This window comes from Ixodes scapularis, unplaced genomic scaffold (genome assembly GCF_016920785.2).
Source record: "Ixodes scapularis isolate PalLabHiFi unplaced genomic scaffold, ASM1692078v2 PGA_scaffold3__209_contigs__length_174095766, whole genome shotgun sequence".
In the NCBI taxonomy this organism is placed as follows: Eukaryota; Metazoa; Arthropoda; class Arachnida; order Ixodida; family Ixodidae; genus Ixodes; species Ixodes scapularis.
The window spans coordinates 43325906-43352168 of NW_024609868.1; the positions used below are offsets into that span (position 1 = coordinate 43325906).

General features: G+C 47.7%; 1 protein-coding gene across 2 annotated transcripts in view; it reads left to right on the forward strand.

Annotated features, from left to right (window-relative positions):
• Positions 1–26263, forward strand: part of LOC8042304 (guanine nucleotide exchange factor VAV3) — a 197558-nt gene that overhangs the window by 93232 nt on the left and 78063 nt on the right. For both annotated transcript variants that reach the window (XM_029993177.4, XM_029993178.4), the window contains exons 2-3: positions 16067–16183; positions 17415–17473. In XM_029993177.4, coding sequence (XP_029849037.3) covers positions 16067–16183; positions 17415–17473 — 176 coding nt within the window. The remainder of the gene's footprint in view (positions 1–16066; positions 16184–17414; positions 17474–26263) is intronic.

Sequence of the window (26263 nt, forward strand, 5' to 3'; positions counted from 1 at the left end):
TAAAATGAAAGTCGTCCGATTTTCAACCCTGGAAGCGATAAACGACGCAGCACTATATTCGGTTTGAACTAGAGAGTAGGGGTGCACGAAATACTGCATAAAATCAAATAATTGATTTATTATCTTTTTTATTTTTTTATTTGACGCGTGTCACGGGGTAGTTATGCGTAGCCAGGGGGCCCCATGGACCCCCCCCCCCCCCCCCCCCCCCCTGTGTGGCTACGTGCCTGGGGGAATTGAACTATTGTTGGGGTCGCGTGACGTCAATTTTCCCGCTAAATTTAGCGCGGTTACGCCGACGCCGCCAAACCCGGAAAGTTTTATCGAAGAGCTGCGCTCTAAAAAATCTGGTCCATAGGGGGCGCACTAGTCACTACCAAAATGGCTGTAATCTGAATGATCGTCGTACAACAGCAGTGTACGAGATGAGTCTTCGGTGCGTAAGTAATTCAGATTTTGGAAATACGAGCGATAAAAGAGCCAATTACCCCATACTTCCACGTCAGGAAGGTGTAAGCAAGCATATTCATTCTGAACCTGATCATCCTCGCAGCGCGGTACCATCATCATTGAAAGTTCGGAATAAAGGCCCGTTAATCGCATAAAAAAAAAAAAAAAAGAACTACTAAAAAAGGATGATGAAAAAAGGATGAAAGCTAGAACGACGGCATCGGATGACGTCAAATTGTGTGATGCGGGCAGCGTGTCAGAGACCCAGCACGGTCTGGGGGTCCTCCATTAGCCGACCGTACGGCCCTTCCGGACAGCGGGGACTTTTTGGCTCGTCGCCTCCCCCCCTTCCTATCTTCATTCACAAAGCTTTCTCTCTCTCTCTCTCTTCGTCACCAGGGCGTGCGCTGTTTGCTTGTTGCGCTTCGAGGTTTCTGGGCCCTGCTTTCGCCGCTTCTTCTGCCGGCCTCCGGTTTTATTGAAGTGGCGTCAGCCACGATGGGGTTACCCAGTAGGATTTTCGCCGATGTATATACGCGATGCTTGCATCGAGCACAAAGCGGCACTGCAGGCAGCGTTCGATCATGCACACCAGCGGTAACAGTGTGCCTGAAAGAACAGAAAAGAAAATTAAAATAAACTAGCAAAAAAAATGTAGTTTGCGCTTTCAATGTATTATCGTAACGACAAAAGTGCTTCGCTTGTCGCTTTCTTGCTCTCGTTATTAATTTTTTTTCCGCAATTTGATATCCACCAATGAAATTCTGCGAGCTTAGCGTCCTCGAGCAACATGAAAAAGCGTAACGTTTTTGCTCGCCAGGGGAACTGCCCAAGCTCGAGAGCCAAAGTTCCTAAATAAGAGGTCATCCCGTTGGAACAAAATGGCGGCATTCTGTTCAAACCTCTGCTGTGCGCCGCCCCTTCGCTTCCTAAAACCTGCACCGTAACGCAGTCGGCGCTTCTAAGAATGTCGCTATTTGTAGGACGCTCTTATCTAGGGACTTTATGCAAGTAGCGGCATTCTTCCAAGTGCAGACTGCGTGATGGTTTAGATTTCAGGAAGCGAATGGCGGTGCAAATAAGGAAAGTGAATTGAAGGACGCCATTTTTCCCCTACGGACTGTGTTTCGTCATTCCTATTATTTGTGGTTACTTGTGAAGAGAAGCATCGAGGAACTTTATTGAGAGCTACAGGCTTATAATAATGTTTCTCTAATGGCGAAATCAGGTTGTCAATCGCCCGCGACCCCTGACCGGTGGCACCGGTGACCGAAAACGCGCCAGCGGCGCACCACGTGACCCTCTCCAGCCGAACGCAACGCGCCGGCAACTGTCGTTTTCGTTTGCCTGGGCCGCGCGTGACCTTTGGTAACTTCTTCCCCTCGATTAATACATAGTACAATGAGCACGCTGTATGCGTCAACGACATACATTCCGACTTTCTGAGATGTGCATAAGCAAAACTGGCTTCACAGTAGTTTTCAAACTATGAACATTACCGCAGTCATCTGAGCTTACAAAGTCTTAAGTTATAAAATTATTTGGAGGACAGGTTAATAAATCGGGTGGGATGCTGCCCGCACACGCGTCAAATTTAAAAAAAAAAATTAACTTATATTTCCGAGGAACTGTTGCCATATTACAAGGATCCCGAGGAGGCTTGGCAGCGTCGCTTTTCATAATCTATTTAATTGTTCTTACCTCTTTTTGGAATCCTCAGTTTTCTCATTGCGCCCACCCCCCTTGAAATTGTCATGCGTGTTCAAGTGTTCACCGCGTCACTATCCATACATTATTTTTATTTTGTTTACAGCGCTGTAATAACGCGCCGTGTCCCGAAGCAAACTGGCCTTGCGCAAGCTGTAATAATTCTTCCAAAAATGTTGGCTTCCTTTAAAACATGAATTATCTCAATCTTTGTGGTTTTTGCTATCTTTTCTCGGAGCACAAATAGGTGTCTGTTGAATGCTGCTGTGCCAACTGAGGTCGACCGCCGTGCTCCAGTACCCGCGTCTTCTGTCTATAGTACAAATGCGACAGTAGCGCCGCCACAACGGTTTCCCCCTTCAAGAATAAAAATTAAATACTAGAATACGACATTAGGGGACATCCCGTCGCCGGTGACATCGATGGTGATGCCGGCAGCGCACTCTTCAATAATATCGAGGGAGGTGATTGTGGTTGCGCGGCCATAGAAGGCGAAGATGCAGTTGATGATGGGGTCGCATGATGTCGTTGAAAACAAGGCCCCTGAATAAGAAAGGTAGCGACATCTTCCCCCTCCTCCTTTGACGCGCACACCTTTTATCTTTGTTTTGCTTTTTCGCACCCGTGCGTCGACTGTAGCGCCGCCTGGAACGCTCCAAGATAGCAGACAGCCTTCCTATACTTGAGTCAGAGCGTAGTCAAAGGCTTGAAGACACGGAAATACATGGACACAGGCTAAAAGCGCACTGTCACGGTCTGCCAGCCGCGAAGAATGTGCTCAAAGAAAGGCAATGAAAGCCGTGACGTTGCACAGTCGGCGTTATTTGATTGGCGGCATGAGCTCATAGCATGCACTGCACTCCGACAGAATAGGCATTCCTTCTCCCTTCTCGTCCCTCATGCACACTTTTATTGTTATCTTTTGCTCTTTCGCGTTCGCGCGTCGACGGTAGCGCCGCCTGGATCGCTTCAAGATAGCAGGCGGCATTCTTCAAAGGATGTCGCTACTTTTCCGTATACAGGGGCTTTAGTTTAAAACCATTCATGGGATGTGGCTCGTGCATATGGCGCGCGTTTTGCTCGCTTTCCAAAGCTATGACCATGCGCGTTCTGGGCTGTGATGTTCCCACGCTAGACAGTGATTTTGTAAACATTGGAATCGTGTATATACTCCGTTCACCCTTAAAGGGGCGGTGCAACGATATTCATTTGGAATGTTTTTTTCACTTTACACGAGCTTACTGGCGCTAGTGGGACAGGGTTACTCGCACGCAACGCCACTGGCCAAGAAACTCGTTTGTTGCGGTGTAATTTCAGAGACAAAGACGATCATTTTCATTCAATCTCTCCTTTGCAAAATTTGATGTCGTAAAGTGGGGATCGTAGTACACTCATATGACGATATTTGAATGCTGTTCATAGATTGGACCCGAGCATTGCGTGGGCACTCGACTTGGGCTCGTGATAATTACTAGCTCGAGAAGCATTCGGGTAGTGGCCCGTTTCCAATCGCTGCGACGACGACAATAGACCCTTTCAGGAATTCAGTCTGGCCACTTTGATCACTATCATCATCATCTGAAAACGGCATATGTGCTATACTAATGGCGGCCTTCTGTTTATTGATGAAGAAAGAAGTTGAAGATGCTCCTAAGCAGATGATTCGAGGCCTATACATTCTAGATGTTAGCGCGGCGTGAATCAGGAATTGGACGCAAGAGCTGTGTAAGCGTTCATTTCTAACTCGGTCCCAGTCAATTGGTTAGTAGGACTCACTCGGCTTCAAAGCCCCTTGATGTATAGAACTCTATCAAGGCGTCTATGTGGGTTGGCGCTTTGTTCCGAGTGGCTGCATTTGTTTCGCCATCGACGATAAAAGAGATTTAAAAATAATTGTAGTGAAGTGTACATTCTCGTTTACCGTGGACCTTCAAAAGTGACGGTGCTCCATAAAATACTGCAGATCACAGGTTCATTGCCGCCATTAGTATAGTAAAAGATAAACTGCCATTTGAGACACCAGATGGCACTGAATTCCGGAAAGGGTCTATAGCCGAGCCATAAAAATGTGTGGAACTCAGCGGGTGTCCTGTGCTTTGCCAGCCCCAGCGCGCGGCTATGATCAACATTGGCGGCATATAATCGGCTCCAGATCACCCGGCCGCTTGTTCTGGCTGCGAGTTGAGGGGGTGAACGGTGCTCGTTTTTCTTGAATTATTTACTGGGACTTCTATTGCGTGGGGTGAAAAACGAACGCGTGTTTCATAGCTCATTACGTCAGGGATCCGTTTTAAGCGGTATTTTCGCAAAGTACAATAATTGTTGACCCTTTCCGGAATTCAGTTTGGCCACTTTGATCACTATCATCATCATCAAAAAATGGCATATGTGCTATACTAATGGCGGGCTTCTGTTTACTGATGAAGGAAGAAGTTGAAGATGCTCCTAAGTAGATGATTCGAGGCCTACACATTCTAGACGTTAGCGCGACGTGAAGCAGGAATTGGATGCAAGAGCTGCGTAAGCGTTCATTTCTAACTAGGTCCCAGTCAATATGTTAGTAACACACACTCGGCTTCAAAGCCCCTTCATGTGTAGAACTCTATCAAGGCATCTATGTAGGTTGGCGCTTTGTTCTGACTGGTTGCATCTTTTTTGCCATCCACGCTGAAAGAGATTGAAAAAGAACTCTACAATGAAGGGCACGTTCTCTTTTACCGTTGACTTGCGAAAGTGACTGTGCCCCATAAAATACTGCAGACCACAGGTTCATTGCCGCCATTAGTACGGTAAAAGTTAAACTGCCATTTGAGTAACCAGACGGCACTGAATTCCGGAAAGGGTCTATAGAAGCTCCGCCTTCAGCACGAGCCCGCTGGCTTCCGCACTGTTTTCGTTGCGCGTGCCTGCGCCTTCACACTTGTGTTGGCGAGGGCAGAAAGCTCGCGCTGAAGGCGGGACTTCTCGTCTCAGCTTAAGGGTGAACGGAATGGAACGGAGTATAAACGACTTACGCTTCCTTGTCTGACACGCGGGAGAAGACTCTTTGTCGTCCGCAGCGCCCACATTGGATATATATTGGCGATGGCCGACGCACGCCTTCTCCTTGGCTCCAGACCGCTGAGGTCATTCTTCAAGCGAGTGACGTTCATTTTGGCGAACGACGCTTTTAGCGGATTGCGGGCTTCTTTTCTATTGGGCCGTGTTTATACGTTCTAATCGATAAGACGTCAAAAGGGGAGAAAAAAAACAAGTAACAACAAAAGGCGAGGGTACGGCGATGTCGTTTGTTACGTGCAAGTTTAATGCCGTCTCTCTCGGAAGAATAGTGTTCGATCTTTTCACGCTCGTTGGAGCGAAGCGCGGACAAACTACACGGGCCATTTCTGTGCTTTTAGTGATGCGCCGGCCTTGAGACGCGTATTATCTGCGAGCGTAGAGGGACGTCTTCCTGGTCTTCTGATAGTATCAGCAGCAGTAATTCAGCCTGTCCAGCTTCCACCCCCCCCCCCTTTTTGTTTCTCTCTTTTCTTCTTCTTTAACAAAACACAAGTAAAATGTTAAAAGTAGTTTCTACTTAGATTACATCAACAGCGAGATGGGCTCATAGTATGCCAAAACACAAACTCAGAGCACAGCACATCTTGTCAAGTTAATAAATACTCGCGTGACAACACGGTGCGTTGCGATGGAGGAGAGCGCTAAACAAATGACGGTTATAATCGGAGAGCTAAAATATCTTACGTCTGCACTTTGCCGTTCAGTTATTCTCGAAACTATATACGGATACAAACTGAGGGAGAAGAGGAGACGAGAGCGACCGGGGTCGTCAGAGCCAGAGCACCGAGCTCTGGTGGGAATCATTAGTGGGAGACGCCAGGCTATTGCTTCCTTTGCCTCTACTCAGTCTCCGAACGCTTTTCGAACGTCAAGCGCCGGCGTCCGGTGTTCGCTTTCATGCAGTGAGTAGGAACAAAAGCAGCTAGATCCGCGTATACCCACCATCCCCGTCCTTGGAAGCGTGCGTCCGATTCAATACCATAGAGGCATGGCCCTGAAACAATCAATTAAATCAACACATGCATGAACGAACTCTTCGTGCACATATTTACGAACGTAACTGCTGTTCGTCCAGATACGTGCCGTCCAGCTTTTTTCTTTAGCACTTGGTTCACGTGTCCCAAACTCACGTGACTCAAACTCGCATCACTCAAACCCACGCGACTCAAAATCCACGCGATTACCGCCCCACGTGGCTCAGGCCTCACTTAACTCTCATCCCACGTGACTGTAACCCAAGTGACTCTCACCCAAACGGCAGGTGTTAAACAGTCTTTAGTGACGATTGAAATGTAGGCACCAGTCTGTCCACACATATATATGAATACAGACTACACAACTTTCCGTTTCGAGCCGTCGGTGTTTTGTTCCTGGGAGACGCGTCTTGTTTGGGGAGTCGCTCGTCCGTGAAGAAGCAACGGGCCGGCGGAGATTCTCTCATGAGGAACGAACCTTGTTTGATTTCCTCGGAGTCCCCGACGACGGCCTCGAGGAATTCTTTTGTGACGCTTTCGACGAGAAGGACGGGCCATGGCTCCGTCACGCTTCTCCACAAAAGAACAAACAAAGCGCATTAATGGAAGGTCTCTTTTTAACGGCTCGAATACTGTATAGCCGCGCGTGTCCGTGCTGTTTAAATTTGCATGTAGCGTACGCCCCCACTTTGCGCTCTTGTCAAGGTAATCATTTGTTATACGGGCGAGTCCTACTGGCTCGATAATTACACCGACTCTGTTACCTCGCATCAAAGTAATGGAGTCCCTGGCTGGCAGTCTACGGTGCTTCCGTGTCACAGATGAACTGACGACAAATCAAGGAGTACATCAAGTTTAACAAATGACGCGTCAATCGCGACTTCTTTTTGATTTATTTATGTCTGCGACTAGACCTGGTCGGCGAATGTTCTTTTTATACGTTACAGCGGGGGAGTGGCTGTAAAAAAGAAAGAAAGAAAAACATTATAAATAACATACACCATAAGCACATAATAAAACGCAGTTAATAAAAATAGGAAAAAAAATACACATGTCATCAATTCTGCCCTCTGTAAAGCCGACTTGTTGTACTAGCGTGGAAGGGTTATGCGAAATCATATAATAACAATCAATCAAGCAATGTGTTTAGTATAATGTCCGGGAACAACCTATCAATCTTTGTGCTGACACACACTCACGCACGCACCCCCCGTCCCCCCCCCCCCCACACACACACATACACACACACACGCACAAAGAACTCAAATGAACTCGAACAAGACCTTCATGCATGTTCTAAGCAAGTAAAAAATAAAACGATAATGCACTGATTTACGGGCACTTTTTAGGTCGTTATCCAGCATGAGCAGGTTTCTATCGGTAATAATAATAACAAGAATAATACACTTATTTACCACAAAATCTTGGTGGAAGCTGGGGCAAAAAGCTTTCTAAGCAGCAGGGGATACCGCGAAACTCTGAATCGTCTATAAATCTCACAAAAGAGCTGACCTATTGGGCATTTTCCAATGATATCCAGCAAGTTTCTAAGAATACCGTATGCTCATATATTTACTAATGAAAATGAGAAATATAAAAAATAATTCAGCGCTGGATAATTTCAAACGCCGCCGTCCGCGTCCCTAATATACCCCTCGATAGCCTCGATATAGTGCCCACTACGACATCTGCCTTTTTTTATATCTTGATGTTTAGTATGTGCAGGAAACTTGGCTCCGCAAAAACATCCTGCATACGCGTGCATTAGGTATCCAGGTGATGCGGCGGAGCAACAAGACGCTTATCGGCCTCAGCTCTTGTCCTGTATTTACCGAGTTCACGTATTTTTCGTCGCTATTTGGTGGCTAAATAAATCCGGTGTGCGTGCGCGCGTGTGTGTGTGTGCGTGTGTATCTGTGCGTGTTGGTTTTGTTGAAGTCGGGAAATAGCATATACCTGCGCGTGTTATTACTACTCTCTCTTTTCGATATTCCCCGCCACTTCGCATCGCGCATATTAAAAAAAAAAAAAGGAACGAATAGAAAATGGATGAGCAGGGTAGTATATCACCTAAGCTATATATTACTGCCTTGTAGATTTAGCGATCCCTCTACTTGGTGTCATCGTGTGCCGGTAAAAGGGAAGTAGAGTGACCCCTGCCCTTTTTCTGGGCTCGTTCTTCTCAGTAATTAAGTTGCCGACGAGCCGATGGGTATATTACGCGAGGTGAATGCCTCGTTCACTATGTCTCCCCACAAGAACAAAGAAAAAAAAGTCGATTCCTCAACTAAAAGCGAGCTAAAAGAACTAATATCACAATCCCCATAAATAACAAACTGCGGAAAACTAAAATATATAGGTTGAAGCGTTACCTTGCCATGGCTATCGCATTAGTGGATGTCCTGAGTGGTCCGTAAACTTAGTAGAACGGTGAATATTCGTTTCTATTTATTTTTCTAAAAATTTACTGACGCCAAAAATTTCAACACTGACAAAAACAGCACACACGCGCACTCCAACAAGCGTAAAAGAAAACCTTTTCGGACGCTGGGCTTGCGTGCTTCTCTCTCTCTTTCTTTCTCCTTATATGCTCAACTTTGGAGATTATTTATTTCAGGCATATAGAGAATGGGAAGAGATAAACGCACAAAACACAGCCGTCTGCATAGCCCGGTATAGACGGATGACCACAGCCCGATCGCTTCTTCTCAAGGCTGGTTCACACATTTGCGACTGCCTACGACCGAGTGCGGTATAACCACTTGTGATCTCTTGCGACGAGAGCAGGCGAGAGCTCTGGACGAGAGAGAACACATTGGTGCCATCCATATTAAGCGGCCGTTGGGAACGACCAAGTGCCAAGTGATCTACTGGTAGCCGCAAAACACTTGGCAGTGCCGTATATTTTTTTTTTTCGCGCGCATCATTTTTTTGCTCGTAAAACTTGTAACACAGGTATAAACGACCATTTGTCATAGAAATCGCGTAGATACATTTCATCTCACAAATACTGCAAAACCTTTGCTCTAGTGAAACACAGTTCCATGTAGAAGAGTAGTAAGTTGGGCGAGTTGGTAAACGTTGAACATGGTTAAAATCGCGCACAAAGAGACGAGGACAGACGAGGAAGGAACACAGAACACAGACAGCCGCGCGCCTGTCTGTGTTCTGTGTTCCTTCCTCGTTTGTCCTCGTCTCTTTGTGCGCGATTTTAACCATGTTCACAGTTCCATGGTCGGCTCATAGGTAGCGCCAGCGTGCCAGTGTATTGGCTCGTCGTAAGAGGTCACAAGAACTCGGTCCTAAGCAAACGCAGGTGTGTGAACCACCCAAAGTCGACGGTGTTCGCAAAAACAAAACGAAAAAAAAGATAAGAAAACGATTTTGAACGCTACGTTACGTTGTCTGGTCGAACGTCGATGCCCTCCACGGCTGTTATTATTGGGTCTGGTTCCCCTCCCGTCGCTCATTCCCGGCGACCATGTTTCCCTTTTTCCTTCTGTGTTTTTACCTGGAGCCTGAGTGGCATCCACTCGTTCTCCGTTCACCCCTAACCTGATAGTGCGGTGGAAGCTACGTGCTCGTTGAGCCAGCCGTGCGTCTACATACCTTTCACCGCGTGATCACGCTCCGGCCCGTACACACGCGAAAGGGGCGGGGTCAATGGGGATGAGAGAGAAGCTGTTGATTGGTCTGGGGAGCACGTAGCTCTCACCGCACTGTCAGCATAGGGATGAACGGAGTTCCACAGGGCGCCGACCAGATGCAATATCCCCGCCGGGTCTGTCCCGTTTCCAAGGGTACACAGCTCGGGGTCTTTGCGCTGTCACTCACGCCTCCCTGGAATTGGCCGAAGTAGCTCCCGTCTGGGGAAGCCCCATAATAACTCCTTATTTATATTGACGACGTTCGGGACGCGGATGTCGTTTGGCATCCTGATGATTATCTTGTTTATGAAGAGAGACAGTCGAGGGTTGGATGACCAAATTAAATGTGAACGGCAGTCTCCAAGAAACTTCGGAGTGGTGTGGGACAAAAGCCGTGAAACGTTGACATTCAAGTAACAAAAAAAAAAAAAAAAATGAAAAAAAAATTTTTTTTTTTTTGTCGGCTTTATTAGTTGGGGAATCAACGAAAGTAATACCTCGACTTGACAGTAATTGAAAGTCTAAGTTGAGACGTTCCCATTGGCAATTTTGAGCTTCACTGCATGTTCTACGAGTCTTTAAGACGAAAGCTACCTAGCCCCGAGAAGTTCGCGTGGCGCCCCCTTACGGCGAACCGGGGTGACGTCACGGCGAGGAGAGAATTTTTCCCCGACTCGCCCCGGTCGCCCTGTGGAGGCTGTTACGACGCTAGCTGTCGGCGCGCTCGTTTCTATTTAATCTTTTTTTGGCGTGTTTTTCGTAGGAAGTGTACATTTTTATATGTGTCTTTAATGAGGTATGGCCTGTAGCTACAGGCGAAACTTCAACCAACATTTTAAGCATGGTTGACAGGGCAGGCAACGCATGAATCGCAGCTGGTATATAAAAATGAAGAAATATAGCCACAATTGCAGGAGCATCACTATAGATTTACATTTCGCACAATACATGCTGATGATGGTCTGAATAAATTCGCAGGTAATGTATACTATTTTTTTTGTATCTCTGTTTTTAAACAAGATGTCCGAAACAGAAACGCTGCATGTTGTTCGACCAACATACCAAATGCAGTCTGGGCCATGGGGAGAGAATCACAAGTACGACAGCCCAATTGCGGGGGCAAAGAAAAATAAACAAGAAACATTTATAATATACATTGCTCGCATTTGACCTTGGTTGGATTCGGATAGTATTTCAATGGACTACATGGGTGGTATCTGTAAACTTGTTTATATCTACCCTTGAGTAATGTATAACAAACGTAAGCAAAAGTGTCTAGCTTGTTATTAGTCCCTTAAGCCCTAAAATTGAGATTTTACTTAAATCGAATTGTCCTGAAGCTAAAATATCAGAAGCTTTTCTCACGCAGACTGTCGCCCTTCACAGGTTCCACATTTTCTGCTACTAGTGCTGCACCTACCACTGGACAGCCGTCCGAATGCTTGCCTTTACCCCTGTTTTCCTCTGCTGTCAGAGAGTCTAGCTGTAGGGAGCGTGGAGGCCGAGGAAGCTTTTGGGGACCTGCAGCAGTGTCTCTTTTAATTGGAAATGACAGTTCAGACTCAACGCTGTATTTTCCGAATACCAAAGGCTGGAATAAAGAATGTCAGGAAAAAGTATAACCATTCCAAATTACGTCACTATTGCTGTGCATATTTTTGGCAGTTCAATACATATCATACAGGCAACTGGGGGCAATTCAGCCGTTTTTGCTGCTACCATACAAACTAATTTCCAGTAATTGTGCATCTTCTAAGAAATATGCCCGCATACGTGTATAAACTATACAATTAATTCACGAAGAAGCTACATTTATGTAAAACAACGCTGTTCCACGAGCACTTCAAAGATCATCAGACGCAGGGCCTTTAAAACATCTGCGAACCAGCGCATACAGAGTGGCAGCGCAGAGTCGGGGTCGCGAGCTAATTTGCCGACAACCCATAGGCCCATGATATAAATGCCACTTCAAATGCCTTGAAAGCGGGATGTAATATCGTCCTAAATCATGAACATGCAAGGAACAGAATTCTAGCGTCTGAAACACTTGCGCCACCGCTTCACCGACCCCTCGCAAGATTGCCGTGTGTCTGGACGGACGAGGAGGTTCATCGGCGGAATTGCCTCCGCCGATAGCTTTCGAGATTTGTAACCCAATTTTAAAACTAAAAGGGACAAGCAGGCTTATAAAATGTACGGAAGCACGTCAATATCGGCCTAACGCAACGTTTTGTATACACCGGGTAAACAAAGTCCAGCTCCTCGAAGAGCTTGCGGCACACAACGCCAAACCAGGAAACCGGTGCTAGGAAGCGAGCCGATGCGAGATCGCGGAGCGGAGTACTCCCCCTGACGTCACGGTACACCTCACCCAATCAGGGCGCGGCGACCGCAGCGACGCTTGTGTTCGCTCTCGGGGCTAATGCGGAGAAAGCCTGGCGCGTCGCGTGAAAAGACGGCCGCCGTAAATGGGAAAGGAGAGGCGGAGAAACGGGAGCGGAGAGAACCTTGCCCGCTAGCGCCACAGAAGAGCGAACGGCCAAACGCAGAAACAATCTTTTTTTTTTTTTTCTCTCTCTTTTCTTGTCGCTATCGCGGAGAGGAGAAACTCAACGTCCCTCCCTTTCCCGTTTCTCCCTGCGCCCTTTCGAATCGCCGCGCCCGTTTCCCCCGGAGTACAAAAACGACGGTGACGAAAACACAAAAACAAGCGTGGTTCGGGGAGCGGCCGCTCATGACCCAAGCGCTCGCTGTCTAGGTCCGCCTAGAGTTCCTGTATAGCTACCTACGGTAGCAGAGTTGCGCATTCAGCCTCGGCGCGTGGCCGTAGCGCCGGCTTTCCCACACGAGCTGGATGCTTTGCTCCTCACGTGACAAAATTTGGCGAATAGCGGCGCCGCGCGCGCCGCCGCGCATGGAAAACAGGAGAGGAGGAAAAGGAGGCCGAAAGCAGGGAAACATACGCCGGGGCAAGAGAAACGTCGGCGGAGCGACCGTAAAGGTGGCTTTCTTGCACGCCACCGGATGCTTTGCTCCTCACGTGATGGATCTCGGCGAATAGCGGCGTGGCGGCGCGGGGAAAACAAATGCGCAACTCTGGCTCCCGTAGGGAGCCTATACAGGAACTCTAGGTCCGCCCTTTCTGCTCTGCGCTACCATATTGGTCACCGTTCGGCGCGCTCCTCCTCTCCTTTTTCCTGCGGCCGCACGCTCTATGGCTCCGTCGTCGATGTGCCAGGCTTTGCTAAATTGAGCGCCTATAAAACAGTGGTAAGCCCAGATATGGAGTACGCTTTGCTGCTGGAACAAGCAACGGCTTTTTTGAGGCAGACGTGGCTGGGCCAGGAGTTGAATTAAACGAGTAATTGAATCTTCCTTTCGCTCGAATAGTTATTTTTATAATGTATAATGGGGATTGCACCAGCAGCGATTGCTGGTAGCGTAGTTGATCCGACCGCAAACTTGGCCGGCACCACGCTTCGCTGCCTGATATGTTCATTTCCTTCTATGTTCTGTTTCGAATGCGTGGGTCTACAAATGTTTTGCTGCTGAAGAGGTGATCACGTAAACACCCTCCCAAGTCCACCTTTTTTTCCCAGGCACTAGAAAAAAAAAAAATGGTTTCTGGCGCTCGCATAATGGGTAAAAAGCTTCCGTTGCCGAATTTTGCGACTATTAAAGGAGTCATGAAACGCTTTTTCAACTGTTTTCTGTTTAGCTTTCCTCCTCAACTCATAAATCGCGCATTGTAACAAACAGTTCAAGAAGTCGGAAAGGGGGGAGTCCCCTCTTGCTCGGAATCTCGCTTGCAGCCGGACACAGCCATTGTCCCCCTAGAAGATTAGCCCGTCGCTCAAAATTCCGACTAGTTGCTTTCCCCACCCCGTTCACCCCGAAGCTGACAGTGCTGTGGAAGCTACGTGCTCGTTGGGCCAGCCACACATTTTCCACGTGATCACGCTCTCTCGCGCATACCGACCCGCAGAGAATGAGGTCAGGGGATGAAAGGGAGACGGCTGATTGGTCCGGCAAGCGCGTAGCTTCCACCGCAATGTCAGCTTAGGGGTAAAGGGATTAAGGGAGGTCCGGTGTTGTGTGACGTTCGCTTGGGCCCTGGTGACGCGCTGCGGGGGCCCGGTTATGGTGGCTAGTAGCCTGGTGACGCGCTGCGGGGTCCGCGGATGTATCGCAGTGAAAAGGCGGAGAGTTTACGAAGGGAAGGAGGTACGAAGTAGTCCGCTATGTTTTGCAAATTTTCGTAGCGAAAGTCAGGCTTCTGACTTTCTACCTTTGTTCTTTTGGCCCACTGAACGATGCGCTATTAGTAAAATCCCAATATAAATTGATTTACCCCAGCCCAAATTTCGTTTCATGGGTCCTTTAATTATCGTTCTTCGTTTTTTCAGTAACTGGAGCAACGTTTTAAGTCACTCTGACGGCCAGTTATTAACCGAATTCAGATTTATAATCTTTTAGCCAGATATTATCTCTCGTCTATTCGGACGGATAAGATTCCATCTATATAGATTGTGTCAGTTTTTCGATCGATCCGTCTATTACTTAACAGATGTACTTCCGTCCCGTAAGTCGCATGCAGCGCTGCAAAGACTAGGCAGGTGGCTAGGGACGTGACTCCGCGTATTTCTCTGTGGAAACAAGCACCCGCACGAGAGAAGTTTTCGCGCGTGCTCCGTTGACTGGCCGCGGTGTATCCGTCTTCTTTCCCTCCCATTTGGAAAGGTTTTCGTCTTCCGTACCTTGGGCTATTTAACGTCCTGCTGGCGACAAACTCGCTACTTTCTGAATAACAGCTAGGAGAGGTAAAATATAAAACAATCGTGATGTCCACCTCGCAGCGGAGTCTACCTGCCGCATTTTTCGCTCGTTTTATTCCGTGCAAGAACAGCACGATTCAATTACGGTCCACTCCGGTGGCGAACCGTCGGAATGGTTTATGGGCCCCAGCCGCCGCTGCTGCTGCCGCCAAGTGCCATTTTTTTTCCCCCTTCCCCGCCTCCGGTCGCTTTCGGCTGCGGTCATTTCTGTTGGTTCTCTTTGCACCCGGCCTTTCCACTTTGTCTCCCCGCGTTCTCCTCTCCCTCCGGGCCGCCCTTGGATGCCTACCTTTTCCCCCACACCGGGAATGGTCGTTTATGTCGCTCGCCCTTCACCTGTCTGGTCCAGGACAACGGGCCCTTGTCCCGGCGAATGGCCGTTGTTTGTGTGTGCGTAGACGAAAGTTCGTTCTCCCCTAAGCTGACGGCGCGGTGGAAGCTACACGTGCTCGTTGGACCAGTCGCACGCCTATCTTTTGCCACGTGATCACGCTCTCCTCCTTGCACACGCTCAGAGATGGGAGTCAGGTGATGAAAGGGGGGCGTTTGATTGGTCGGGAGAACGCGTAGCTCCCACCGCACTGTTAGCTTTGGGGTGAACGAAGTAGGGACCGTAGACGGGAAGGCCGTGAGAAAGACAGGCCGGCCGCCTGTCTCTTTTTTATGGGCGGCAAAGAGGTGTCCCCGCGCGCACGAATGGGTCCCCCCAGAGCCGCCAGGTACGCAGCGGTGGCCATCGCTGCCTCTTCTGTGCCGATGGGGAAACCTGCCTTTTAGTTAGTGTCCCCCTTGGCACGGCTATCACGGACGGGGCTCCTGTTTACTGCCTTGTTTCCGCTGATCAACGAGAAGGACATTAGTTCGTGGACATATCCTTGTTTTTCTTTTTTTGGCGAACCGTGCGTTAGGGCTAAAAGGAAAGAAACATGTAAGACCAAAACAGGACAAATCAACATGAAAAGATGTCATGTCCTGTTTTTCGTCCTATATGTTGTTTTTATTCTCACTTACCAGCGCGCTCCCATTCGTTTAGTCGTGGAACGTTGTGGTGCTCCTTGACTCTTTTTGGGTGTTAGGTAATAGGTACCCATCCCATGTTTGTGATTGGAGTGCCAGTTCCAAAAAGAACAATAAAGAAGGCATATAGATGTTTGTGAATTATGGCACATAATTTAGAACGAGATTTTTTTTTTTTATGGTCTAAACTTAGAAGCATTACATCAAACTTCCACTTTGAGTTCTTAATTGCCTTTGCGTTCATATAAAAGTATTACCTTCGGACAGGAATGAGCGGCATCGAGATAGTATATTGTGCCAATGCACTTTGTATACCTACTTTTCTTCCAGAATGCTTTTTCTTATTGCGGTTTTCTTTCTTTTCATTTGTGCGCAGTTCCTCTGCCTGAAGAACATCCGGACGTTCCTGCAAACCTGCAAGAATGTCTTCAACCTCAACAACACGGACCTGTTTGAGCCGCACATGCTCTTCGAATACGGAGACTTCAAGCAGGTGAGGGATCACGATGGCCGAGACGATAATTTAAGAACCTAAAAATGTTAGTGGTCGATGTTAATCAAGCATTAATACTAAACGGTACAAGAGCTGCCACCACAGTACAACAGATACTTGAAAAGAAATCGCCCTGTAAAAATAAAACGCGAATTCCTTTTTATTTTTTTTTTCTTACGCACGATTGATTTTTCACTGTCATACCTAATTGCAAATTAGAGTTTTAATTTTATTCATATAAGATTCTCCCCCGATATTGATTTTGAATTCATTCGAGACTTACAAGGACCCTGTTGAGCATATAACGTTTTCGTACCAATATATTGCATTCCGCGACAATGCACAGTGACGATTACGTGGAAACGATGCGAGATACCGCTTCATAGGATGAACGTGTTTGTAGATGAGGCACCTGTGGCCGATACTGCACAACGTGTTATTGATGAAACTTCGTGGACAGCCCCTAATTTATAAAAAAAAAAAAAAAAAAGCTAAAAAGACTTCTAAAAAAAAACGAGTTAGAGGTGATTTTTAGAGTATTTTTATCCCGTGAATCTGAATCTCACGTTGGTTTTCCTCAAAGATATAACTATACGCGAGAAAACACGAAAAACCTCCGACCTGCAGCCGTTACGTCATAAAAGGATATTTCGGCCGCCAAAGTCGTGTCGCTCGTGTGGGCAATATGTTCTCCCGTACTGACACCTGTCGTGACTTCTTTTTCTGACCTTTTCGAAAATAGCAGGAGTGCGCGTGCTTAGCTTTGATAGGCACCGAAGAGGCGCGAAAGCGGAGATTCTGAAGAGTCCCTTCATGGCGTTACGCTCCGAGGAAAGAAAGGCCTCAGCGGTACTTCGAAAATTATTTTCCGCAGTCTCCGTGCACCAAATTGAGAAATGATCTCGATATCCGTGACCTTGGAGATCAAATGAAGACGATTTAAGTATTTCTACTCAAATGCAGAACCGCTTCAATTTCCCTTTAATCTGCCCGCCCGACGGAATCGGGTAACGTTCGTAGAGTGGCAAAATAATAGTAATAATGAAGATGCGAGTGTGCATACACGGCCTGATTACCCGCGAAGAGAAACTAAAGTATTCCAAAAAAGTAAAAGAATGGTGTAAGTTGGTGCAGGCGTCGAACGAAACGCGTCCAAGTTTCGTTCTTCCCTCGTTTAGAATAAACTGTTCTGAGCCTGACAGAGCGTCTTTTCCCGCTTCGTTTCTGCCAGGTACTTCACACGCTGTCGGTGTTATCAAGGTCCCCCAAGGCTGAAGCGTCCGGAGTTAGGTGAGTCAACCCATTGACGTGCGAAGGCGTGGTTTCAGATCAAACATGGTGCTTTCACAGGGAGGACCGGGATGTATTGGGTGTCTGGGAGAAAAGAGAACCGTGTTTTTCTCACCGCAAAAAAGAAACTACGCATCACCGAACGCTCAGTCTCTGTTCAAATCTGGGGCTATCCCAGAGTTTCAAAACAGTAAACCTTCGTTATGAGTGATTTTTGAAAATTTTGAATGAGGAAATAGGGCGCGTCCCCGTTAGCGTTCGCCATTCATTTCCATGTAATCGCGGTCTCCATTGGTCGCCGTTTCGCACATTGAAAATTTCCGAAAATAACCTCTTATTTAGGTAACGGAAAGTACTGTCATCTGGTCCCAACCGCGGGCGCTACACCCTTAGGCGGTTATATAATATATTTTTTTTTTTTTTTTCGAAAAACCCGGCTCTTTCCCGAACACTTTTGTTTTTTTTTTTGCGGATATTATTCGCTAGAGGGCCAGAGAAAAAGATATGCTGCCTGTCAGTGCCTCTGCCCCCCCCCCCCCCTTTTCCCCCTTTTCCCGAAATAAGTTTAACAGCTTAAATATACATACACAATATATATATAATACAACAATACACATTTGTCTCGGCATGTAGCGGCAGCATCAATAATTCAGAATTGTTGAAACTGCGAGAGACTCGACGCTACTCGATTGGAAATGTACAGTTTTGCACACCTTTGGTTATGGTTTGTTGTTTAGCAGAACCTCTGCGCGTACACGGACAAAGTATGAACTTTGTTAAATTCACTGGCTCGTAGCCCGAGCGATTTCTTAATCGAAAGCAAGCATTTTCGTCAAGTAAACAACCTCCAAGGAGCATGCGGCGGCCGCAGTCTCGTGTGCCACCAAGGCTGACGACACTTTGTCTTTGTCGACCGGTACCATGCTGATCCTGCCATACTGCAGTTGCAGTTAATAGTGCCAGTTTTCAAGTTAATCTTTCGGCGTCTATTTTACGTCTTTCGGATCATACTCGCGTATACGGAGGCACTGCGACGACACGCCACGGAAGGGGTATACCGCGTACTATACCGAACGTCGTTTTTCTTTTTCTCGTTATGAAGTTTTAGTAGATCGTGCCGATCGCTTGCGCCTTTGCGCATGAAGCGTATCGTCCTATCGGGTACCATTATCGGAGCGCGAAAACGGTCGAGTAAAACTTCCTATTAGGGAGTTTTAGTAGATCGTTCCGATAACGATACCCGATATTCCGCCGACGCCTTTGCGCAAATATCGTATCGTTATGGGAGGTATCGGAACGATCTACTAAAACTCCCTAATGATCGCACAGTAGGCGATTCACGGGCGTTGAAGGCCGCGAAAGCCCTCCCGCGCACGACTGATTCGGCTCCCTTTTTCGGGAGCCCTATCGGGAAGGTTCCCTTCGGGATTGCGTCCGCGCTCTTCTCTGTTGTGCATCCCCACGCGCCCTCGCGTGCTGCCAGCGCTTGTGCAAAGAGAGGCGTCCAGAAGCAGTGCACCGGAACGACGCCCACGCTATTGGATCGATGCGCGACTTGGACCGCTGGGACGCCCAGAAACGGTTCCCTGCCCAATGGCATCTCCAACACGGGCTGCAACTTCACGCATCGGCTGTCTCTGGGGAATGGTGGCCTCGCTATTTTGTTGCGTTCGTCCGTTCTTTTTGTGTGAAACTATTGAAGCTATCAACTGTTGATATGACCTTTTTTTTCTTCTTTTTCATATAAGGCATTAAAGACAGTGAAGAAACGAGGACAAAAAAAAAACAAGTGTTTCAAAAGTTTTTTTTTTTTTCTCGAGTAACTTAATGTAATCGACCGCAACGCTAAGTATCGAAATTTTTTTCTTCCGCGTACGGCCATGCTAGCAAAGCGGGCCATGATCTCAAAGCGTGCACGAGCCCAGTGCAGTGTTGCTACAAAACAACGTTACAAAACACAAAATTTCTAAAATAAACACTTGGCATCGTTGGAACTAAATGCATATAGTCACAACACTCTTATTGCTTGAAAATTGGAACAAAAAAAATAATGGAATGTCATGTCAACGGAAGTGCGGAGTTCATGTAGACATTCCTATTTTTCTAAAAACCGAAATTAAAAAAAAAAAAACAAAAAAACATCCGAGTTTTTTTTTCATTAATTGCTGAAAATAAGTACAGCCCTAGTACAGTCGCACTGTGCAAAAGACACGGTGTTGTTCGCTACAGATATGTGATGACAGAATTAGCTGCGGACCACGCTTCAAGCATCCTCTAAGCATGTTTTCTTCATACCTATGTATATGGTTTGCACACTTATGCAGACTGTATTTTGTTTCGATATGTAAGCACTGTGACCGTGGCTTACAGCTTTATTATAAAAACAATCCAGCGTGATGTCGAGCTGAGGACGGCGCTCCCAAGCCCATTGTCATACGTGGACCATCTGGTTATACTTGCGGCGATCCTCGAAAACAGGTAAAACTTCTCGAGATGGAACGTCCAAAGACAACAGCGCATTGACACATTCAGCTCGCTCTGAATCGGGGCCTTATATATGACTGTCCTATTTCTGTGGATCATCGAGATGATGTGATGACCCGTGCATAAATATTCTTCGAGCCGCAGAAACTGGTGATGGCGAACTCGCGCCAAAGGCCGAGTTGATGACGATGAAATCGCTATGGCTGGGAAGACGCAGCGTGGTGTTCTAGTCATAGAGATGCAAGTGACTCTACCAGAATAATAAAAGGAAACGAAGTGGAAATTATTTATGGCTGCATTCATTCCCAGGTATGCCAAAAAGCGCCAAAGCGTTTTCTTTCTGCGCCGGACCGCGTGTACTTATCTGTCCATTCAAAAGTAAACAAGTTCGGTTTGGTCGGACGCTGGCAGCCTAAGAAAGTTCGCGAAGAACGTAGAGTGAAGTTGCGTGTGTTGGCCACCCAACACATGCTCACATAGGGGTCTGTTGAGGAAAGTCCGCGGTTCAGCATCGAATGCGTTCATTGCCTTTGACTGACCTGTGTGAGTGCACAATACGAAAGACCGAGGCAAGTCTTTGCAGTGTATATCCGAGTGCCTTCTTAGACAAGGTAACGTACGAGAACTCGCTCGCAAGCGAACGTGATCAAATTAATTGCGAGGAAACCCGTTTCCAACGTCTCGGACACCATGCAGTTTCTCACCCTTTGGACGCCTCGCCACGCGCCGACTTACGCAACACGTGGTGGCAGGTTAGAATCCCGGCCGAGGGGTCCGCAATCTGACGGAGATTTATTGCGGAAAAGGCGCCGTGTAACTCGAGCCTTCGGTTGCACGTCGAAAGATCTTCGTTTGTTTGGCAGGTAAAACAGCCAAATTTGACTTTAACCCTTTGAACATTAGCTTCCGACCTTTAGCACACTAGTTCTCAACCTAGGCCTGGACACTGGAGTTTTAAACATCTTGGACAGCATCTTTATCCATGCGTGGTGCGCGTCTCCCAAGGAACCACCCCCGAATCAGCGCGAGCCGTGATTGGCGGTGCTTCACGTATAGTGAACCTTTCATGCTGGGTTCTTGGCTTCCAGTCGGGAGGCTCGTCTCTTTGTTCAACGCAACTCGCTCATCCCGAATGAGAGTGCATGGTCGCGGGGATCGGGTATCTTTCCTCATCTCGAAAGTAGCTCTTGGTCTTATATTCCATTCACACGGGCTGCCTAAAGGAGCTGTACACTCTAAAAAAAGGGTGGTGTAGACGTTACACCCCTTGTCACATATACGACACCCCAAAACTTCAGTTGGACGTACAGCGCGCTCACGTCGAAGTGACAGCCCCAACTTTTGCGAGAGGGTTGATGACGGTGTGATATAACATATTATACAGCTAAAGTACGCATCAAAGTCTACAGCGAAAAGACACACAGGTTTTGCAGTTGAGCCTAGAAAACCCCGGTAACTTTTTTTCCAGTCAGTCACACTTCCATTAACTTTTTTAATGAGTTGTACAACTCGGCTATCAAGCCCCTTGTGAAATTTCGTAGCGTCGGTACAACGTCAGTGCGCTTTACAGCCAACTGAAGTTTTGGGGTGTCGTATATGTGACAAGGGGTGTAAAGTCTACACCCCCTTTTTTTAGAGTGTAGCTTATGTCCCTTAGAGAAAGGTACCTGAGGCGTTCGGAATCTCAAGGCAAATAAACGGACGGTTTAGAGTTGATGTTCATTGCACCGGGGATTGCCCGGCGAAACCGACGCGCGAACGAGCAATATATGATTTTTGGTCTAAACAGGTTTAGACGCATTCTTTACTTTATTTGAAGTGCAATATGTCGTTCTGAAACGAACTAGTAATTAATTGTTTTATTGATTTTATTGCATGGTGCAAGTAAAAAATCATCTTTTCTTTAGAATATCTCGCTGGTGTGGCAAATTGCCCGCCGTGTTATCTAATCTAAAGGAGGGACGGTACACAAGTTGCAAAACGTGATCGACAACTCCGTGTTTCCCCGAGTTTGCTCCGCTACTTCTTTGCGTCTGCCTCCGGGTCTTCTCTTTCTTCTTCTTTCTTTATTAAATCACAAAAAAAAAAAAAGAGGAATTGGAGATGTTGGCTGCCGTGAAGGCATGGCCGGCTACTCCACAAGCGGGAGGCTCGTCTCTTTGTCCAACGCAACTCGCTCATCCCGAATGAGAGTGCATTGTCGCGGGGATCGGGTATCTTTCCTCATCCCGAAAGTAGCTCTTGGTCTTATAGACCGACACGCTGTTTACAAACAAGCCCGCGTTTGCCCACACCAGGTGTGGGCACTGCGCATGCGCAGAAACCGAATTCGAATAAACTGAAGCTTCTGCGCATGCGCAGTGTCGTCGACAGCGCCACCGCAGCTGCGTGACGTCAGGGACGCGTGTTGGTCTTGGGCTGCCTAAAGGAGCTGTAGCTTATGTCCCTTAAAGAAAGGTACCAGAGGCCAGATTCATAAAGAACCTCTTACCTACGACAACTTAGCTACGAAGTTCGTAAAGTTACGATCATCGTAAGATGAGGCGAGAACGGTATTCACAAACGCGTTCTTAAGTGAGAGGAGGAAAGTTACGACCTCTTACGGAGAAACGATGACTTCCGGTGCTGTTGCTATGGCAACGGCGTCTTCGGCAAAACGAACAACCAATTAGAGAGCTAGGCATAGTTCGGAGCACGTGAATTGTTAATAACAAACACAGGCTAACCACTCGTTGATAGACAGCTCTGTGTATGTCTTGTCCTGTCTGTGTGTAAATGTTTAGTGTTCAAGCTGATTCTCCTAAACACGGGCGGCCTTTCCACCACTGCTTGTCTGGGGTTCGTGTCCGTGCAGTGGTATATCGACGCTAACACGATTTAAACGCTTCGTTGACTGCTACAAACTCGATCGCTACGAAGTCAACACAACTGTCATCGTTGGTGAAAGCCCCGTGCCAGTCGTTTGCAAAGCGACGTAGAAGGAAACAAACCGCCGCGCCGTTTCTCGCGGCCTCGGAAATGCAGTAGTGAGCCGACGTTAAAAAAGATACGTTTGAACTACGAGAGTGTCCAGCAAGAGTCACGCAAATACCTGTTCACACTCGGAGCGGACGCGTGCGTTTGATCGAAGTGCTGGATTCAGACTGCGTTTCGGTAAGCGCTTCGGGACCGATCTTCTACGATTGCAACTCGATACTGACGTGACACTCGGCAAAGAAAGGTTGGACCGGCATCACGTAGCTCCCACAAACTGATACAGCTCGACAGTTAAAAATGGCATACTAATAACAAAGTGTACATACCGTGTTGCGAAGGTAATCCATACGGCGTTTATTTGAGCTCTATATCACACAAAACAAGGAGATAGAATCGAGGACTCCCTTTTCGACGACAGCGTTCGTCACCGCTGCCTCGGAAAACAAGGTGATCGAGATGATAAGGGGAATCGGTTGACCTCTGAAATTTAGTTCAGCTATCAAACTATTCATACGGGGAGGGTCCACAAGGGTCGCGCGGGCATATTCCAATCAGCAAGCCAGCCGGTCGTGGGCAGACGGTCTTGGCCAAGGACCGTCTGAGCAATGCTGCGCCGGAACGGGTCGGAGTGCCTGCTAGGCCTATATATTCTGCCGAGCTCGCTTGGTCGGTGGGATCGTGACCTTTGTTGCCTTTTCCGGGTGTCTGTGGATCCAGCGTTCATGTTCGTCGTGGTCGGTTTCAAGTAGTTCTTCATTTTTTCTTGCTGCTTGAAGTCGGGATGCGCAAGAAGAGCAGGTAGAAAAATAAATGTCCGCGTTGGGTCGTCGCGACCGAGCAACTGAGCGACGTTGTCGGCCATGTTAATTTGATCGTAGAAAGTGCGTAAGACAGCTTCGGAGCTGTCGTAGGATTTTGTCGTAACTTGCGCAAAAGTTACGACAATTTCGTTTCGAGAATAAGGATTTTCTCTCAAATTTGTCTTACGCATTTTTTTCGTCGTAAGTTCGCTTTGAGAATCCGGCCTCTGAGGCGTTCTGAATCTCAAGGCAAATAAACGGAAGGTTTAGAGCTGATGTTCATTGCACTCGGTCTTCTCAGTAGAGAGCCTCTTGAGACCGAGGCGGATCGTCTCGTACACTTTGGCGTTCCTCATTTCTCGCCGGAGTTTGCCGATGTTATCCTCTCAGAAACGAATCGACCTTTTTCAGATATCGCTGGGCGCATGCGCCAAGTCTGAGAGAGGGGAGGAAAAGGAAAGGCGCCATTTTTGGAGGCTCTCTCGTCTTCTCAGTCGTTCAGGCAGCGCGGGTTCGACTTGACTCCCTCCGCTATTCTTGCGGCTTGACTTCATATATTCGTCATGCCTCACCACCGCACAGCTGTAAGTTGCACAAATAGCAGCAAAAATTGTTAAAATGCAAAATTTGATAAAGTTCCAGCAGCCTTTTGCGGGTGGCGCTCGAAAGCACCCGATGTCAAACACCCAGCTCTTTTAGCCGCGTTTTACAATACCCCCCGTTCCAAAAGCCTATTAGGCGAATCCCCCGTATCAGGTGGCCAGGCCCTTAACTCGACGGCGAGACATTCTGCTTTTAACTAAAGAACAGTAAGCGTGCACGAGAGCTTGTGCAACGCAATCATGACGTACCCGGTGCTCAAGTAAATAACTAAATAAAGCTTTCCGTTCTTCAAGCTTGCGCTACACATATTCGCGTATCGCTACGTAAAAAAAAAAAAAAAAAAAAAAAGTTATTGGCAAAACATTAAGAGCGTACAAAATGGATTCAAGCACTACGGGGACAAAACCTTGGCGGAACGCCTTAGGGACTAACCGTGAACTCCCCTGTTTGCAGGGTTCGTAAAGATGCTGAATTCAAAGCGAGATTGTTTCCACCATATCGTTTCATACTTTTCGACGGCGTAAGCAAGCATTCGCGATTTCGAGACCTCCCAGATTTCACCCCGTCCGAGTTTGTTTACACGTTCCTGGGTACGGCGTTGCCCCGTGCGCTCGTGCGGTACACAGGACGGCGAAGTGACGGAACGCAATAAGCTTGAGTAACTTAGGTGCTCAAGGAAAGTGAAATCCGCTGTTTGTTTTGGCCGGGCCTCATAAACGGAGCTCACAAGCTCCGCACAAGCTGAATAGTTGGGTCGGGATCGAAACTGGTCACCATTACTTTTCTTACAAAACACTCTGCCTTGGAAGCCGACTCCTTTTTCAGTTGCTTGCGCGACGCAACACCGAAGTGACGATTGGGCGACTTTAAGTCGACTATAGGAACCGATGCGACGTCGGAGGTCTATCCATCTTTGAAGGTATAAAAAACGAGCGAGATCGTCTGTGTCGTATACAATAGCTTTCGTTCATCCTCCAGGATCGTCCTCAGCCATTTCGAAGCAGAGATGCACGCGAAGCGACGACTGGTCTGGCGCGGACGACGGAGCGACGGCCCCTTAGCCACCAATACTCTTTTGGGCGATTCCCGCGAGGGTGCGCCACAGTTGTGGCCAAACTCTGGAAAAGGTCAATTAGCGACCGTGCTTCCGCCTCGGACCAGTGAATTCGAGGGCCTTTCTTACTGGTGCCGCTCGTGCTGGCACCCAAGTTCACAGGTCCACCAGGCGAAATCATGGTCAGAAAAATGCTCTGGTCAGGCGAAGCGGACGACTCGTCGTCGCAACTCAAAGTAAGGTGTACTCAAAGTCACTACTCAAAGCACGTACAGCCCCCATTGCGTTCGGGCCACCGCTGCTCCGTCATTTATTAGGTTTGTGTCCACGTTTCCTTTATAATCTTTGCCTCGCGAACATTCTTTTTATTACAGTGCAATAAACAAAGCAGAAGCATATATGCTAGATTTTTATTGGAATTCATGGGTCCGAGGCAACTCCCTGTAGCTATGAAGAGAGGTTTGCGAGCTCCGTTTATTCTCAACCCTCCTTTAGCGAAAGGTACCTTTGTGCACCGTGTGAATACGAACTCCATCTCCCCTTTACGATAGGGATCTATGCTAAACGTACCTTTATTCGCGACTCCAGCGAAACGGACGCCGCCAAGCGGGAAAACCGGGAACCAGCCGGTCCAGGTCGCTCCGCGCCCCGCCGCGTCTCTGGTGGCTTTCGCGGACGCGTGCTGTCGGCGCGGCGGCGAGCAATGTTTTTGATGAAGGTCCGAAAATTTCTTAAGTTTGCCTGAGTGTTCATTAGTGTGGTGAAGCCTCAGTAGATTGTTTCTGTCCATCACGTGTTTGAAAGCCCGTTTATTCCGCAACACACGATCGCGTGCTTTCAATTTTTTGGATGGGGAGGAATCACGAAAAAACG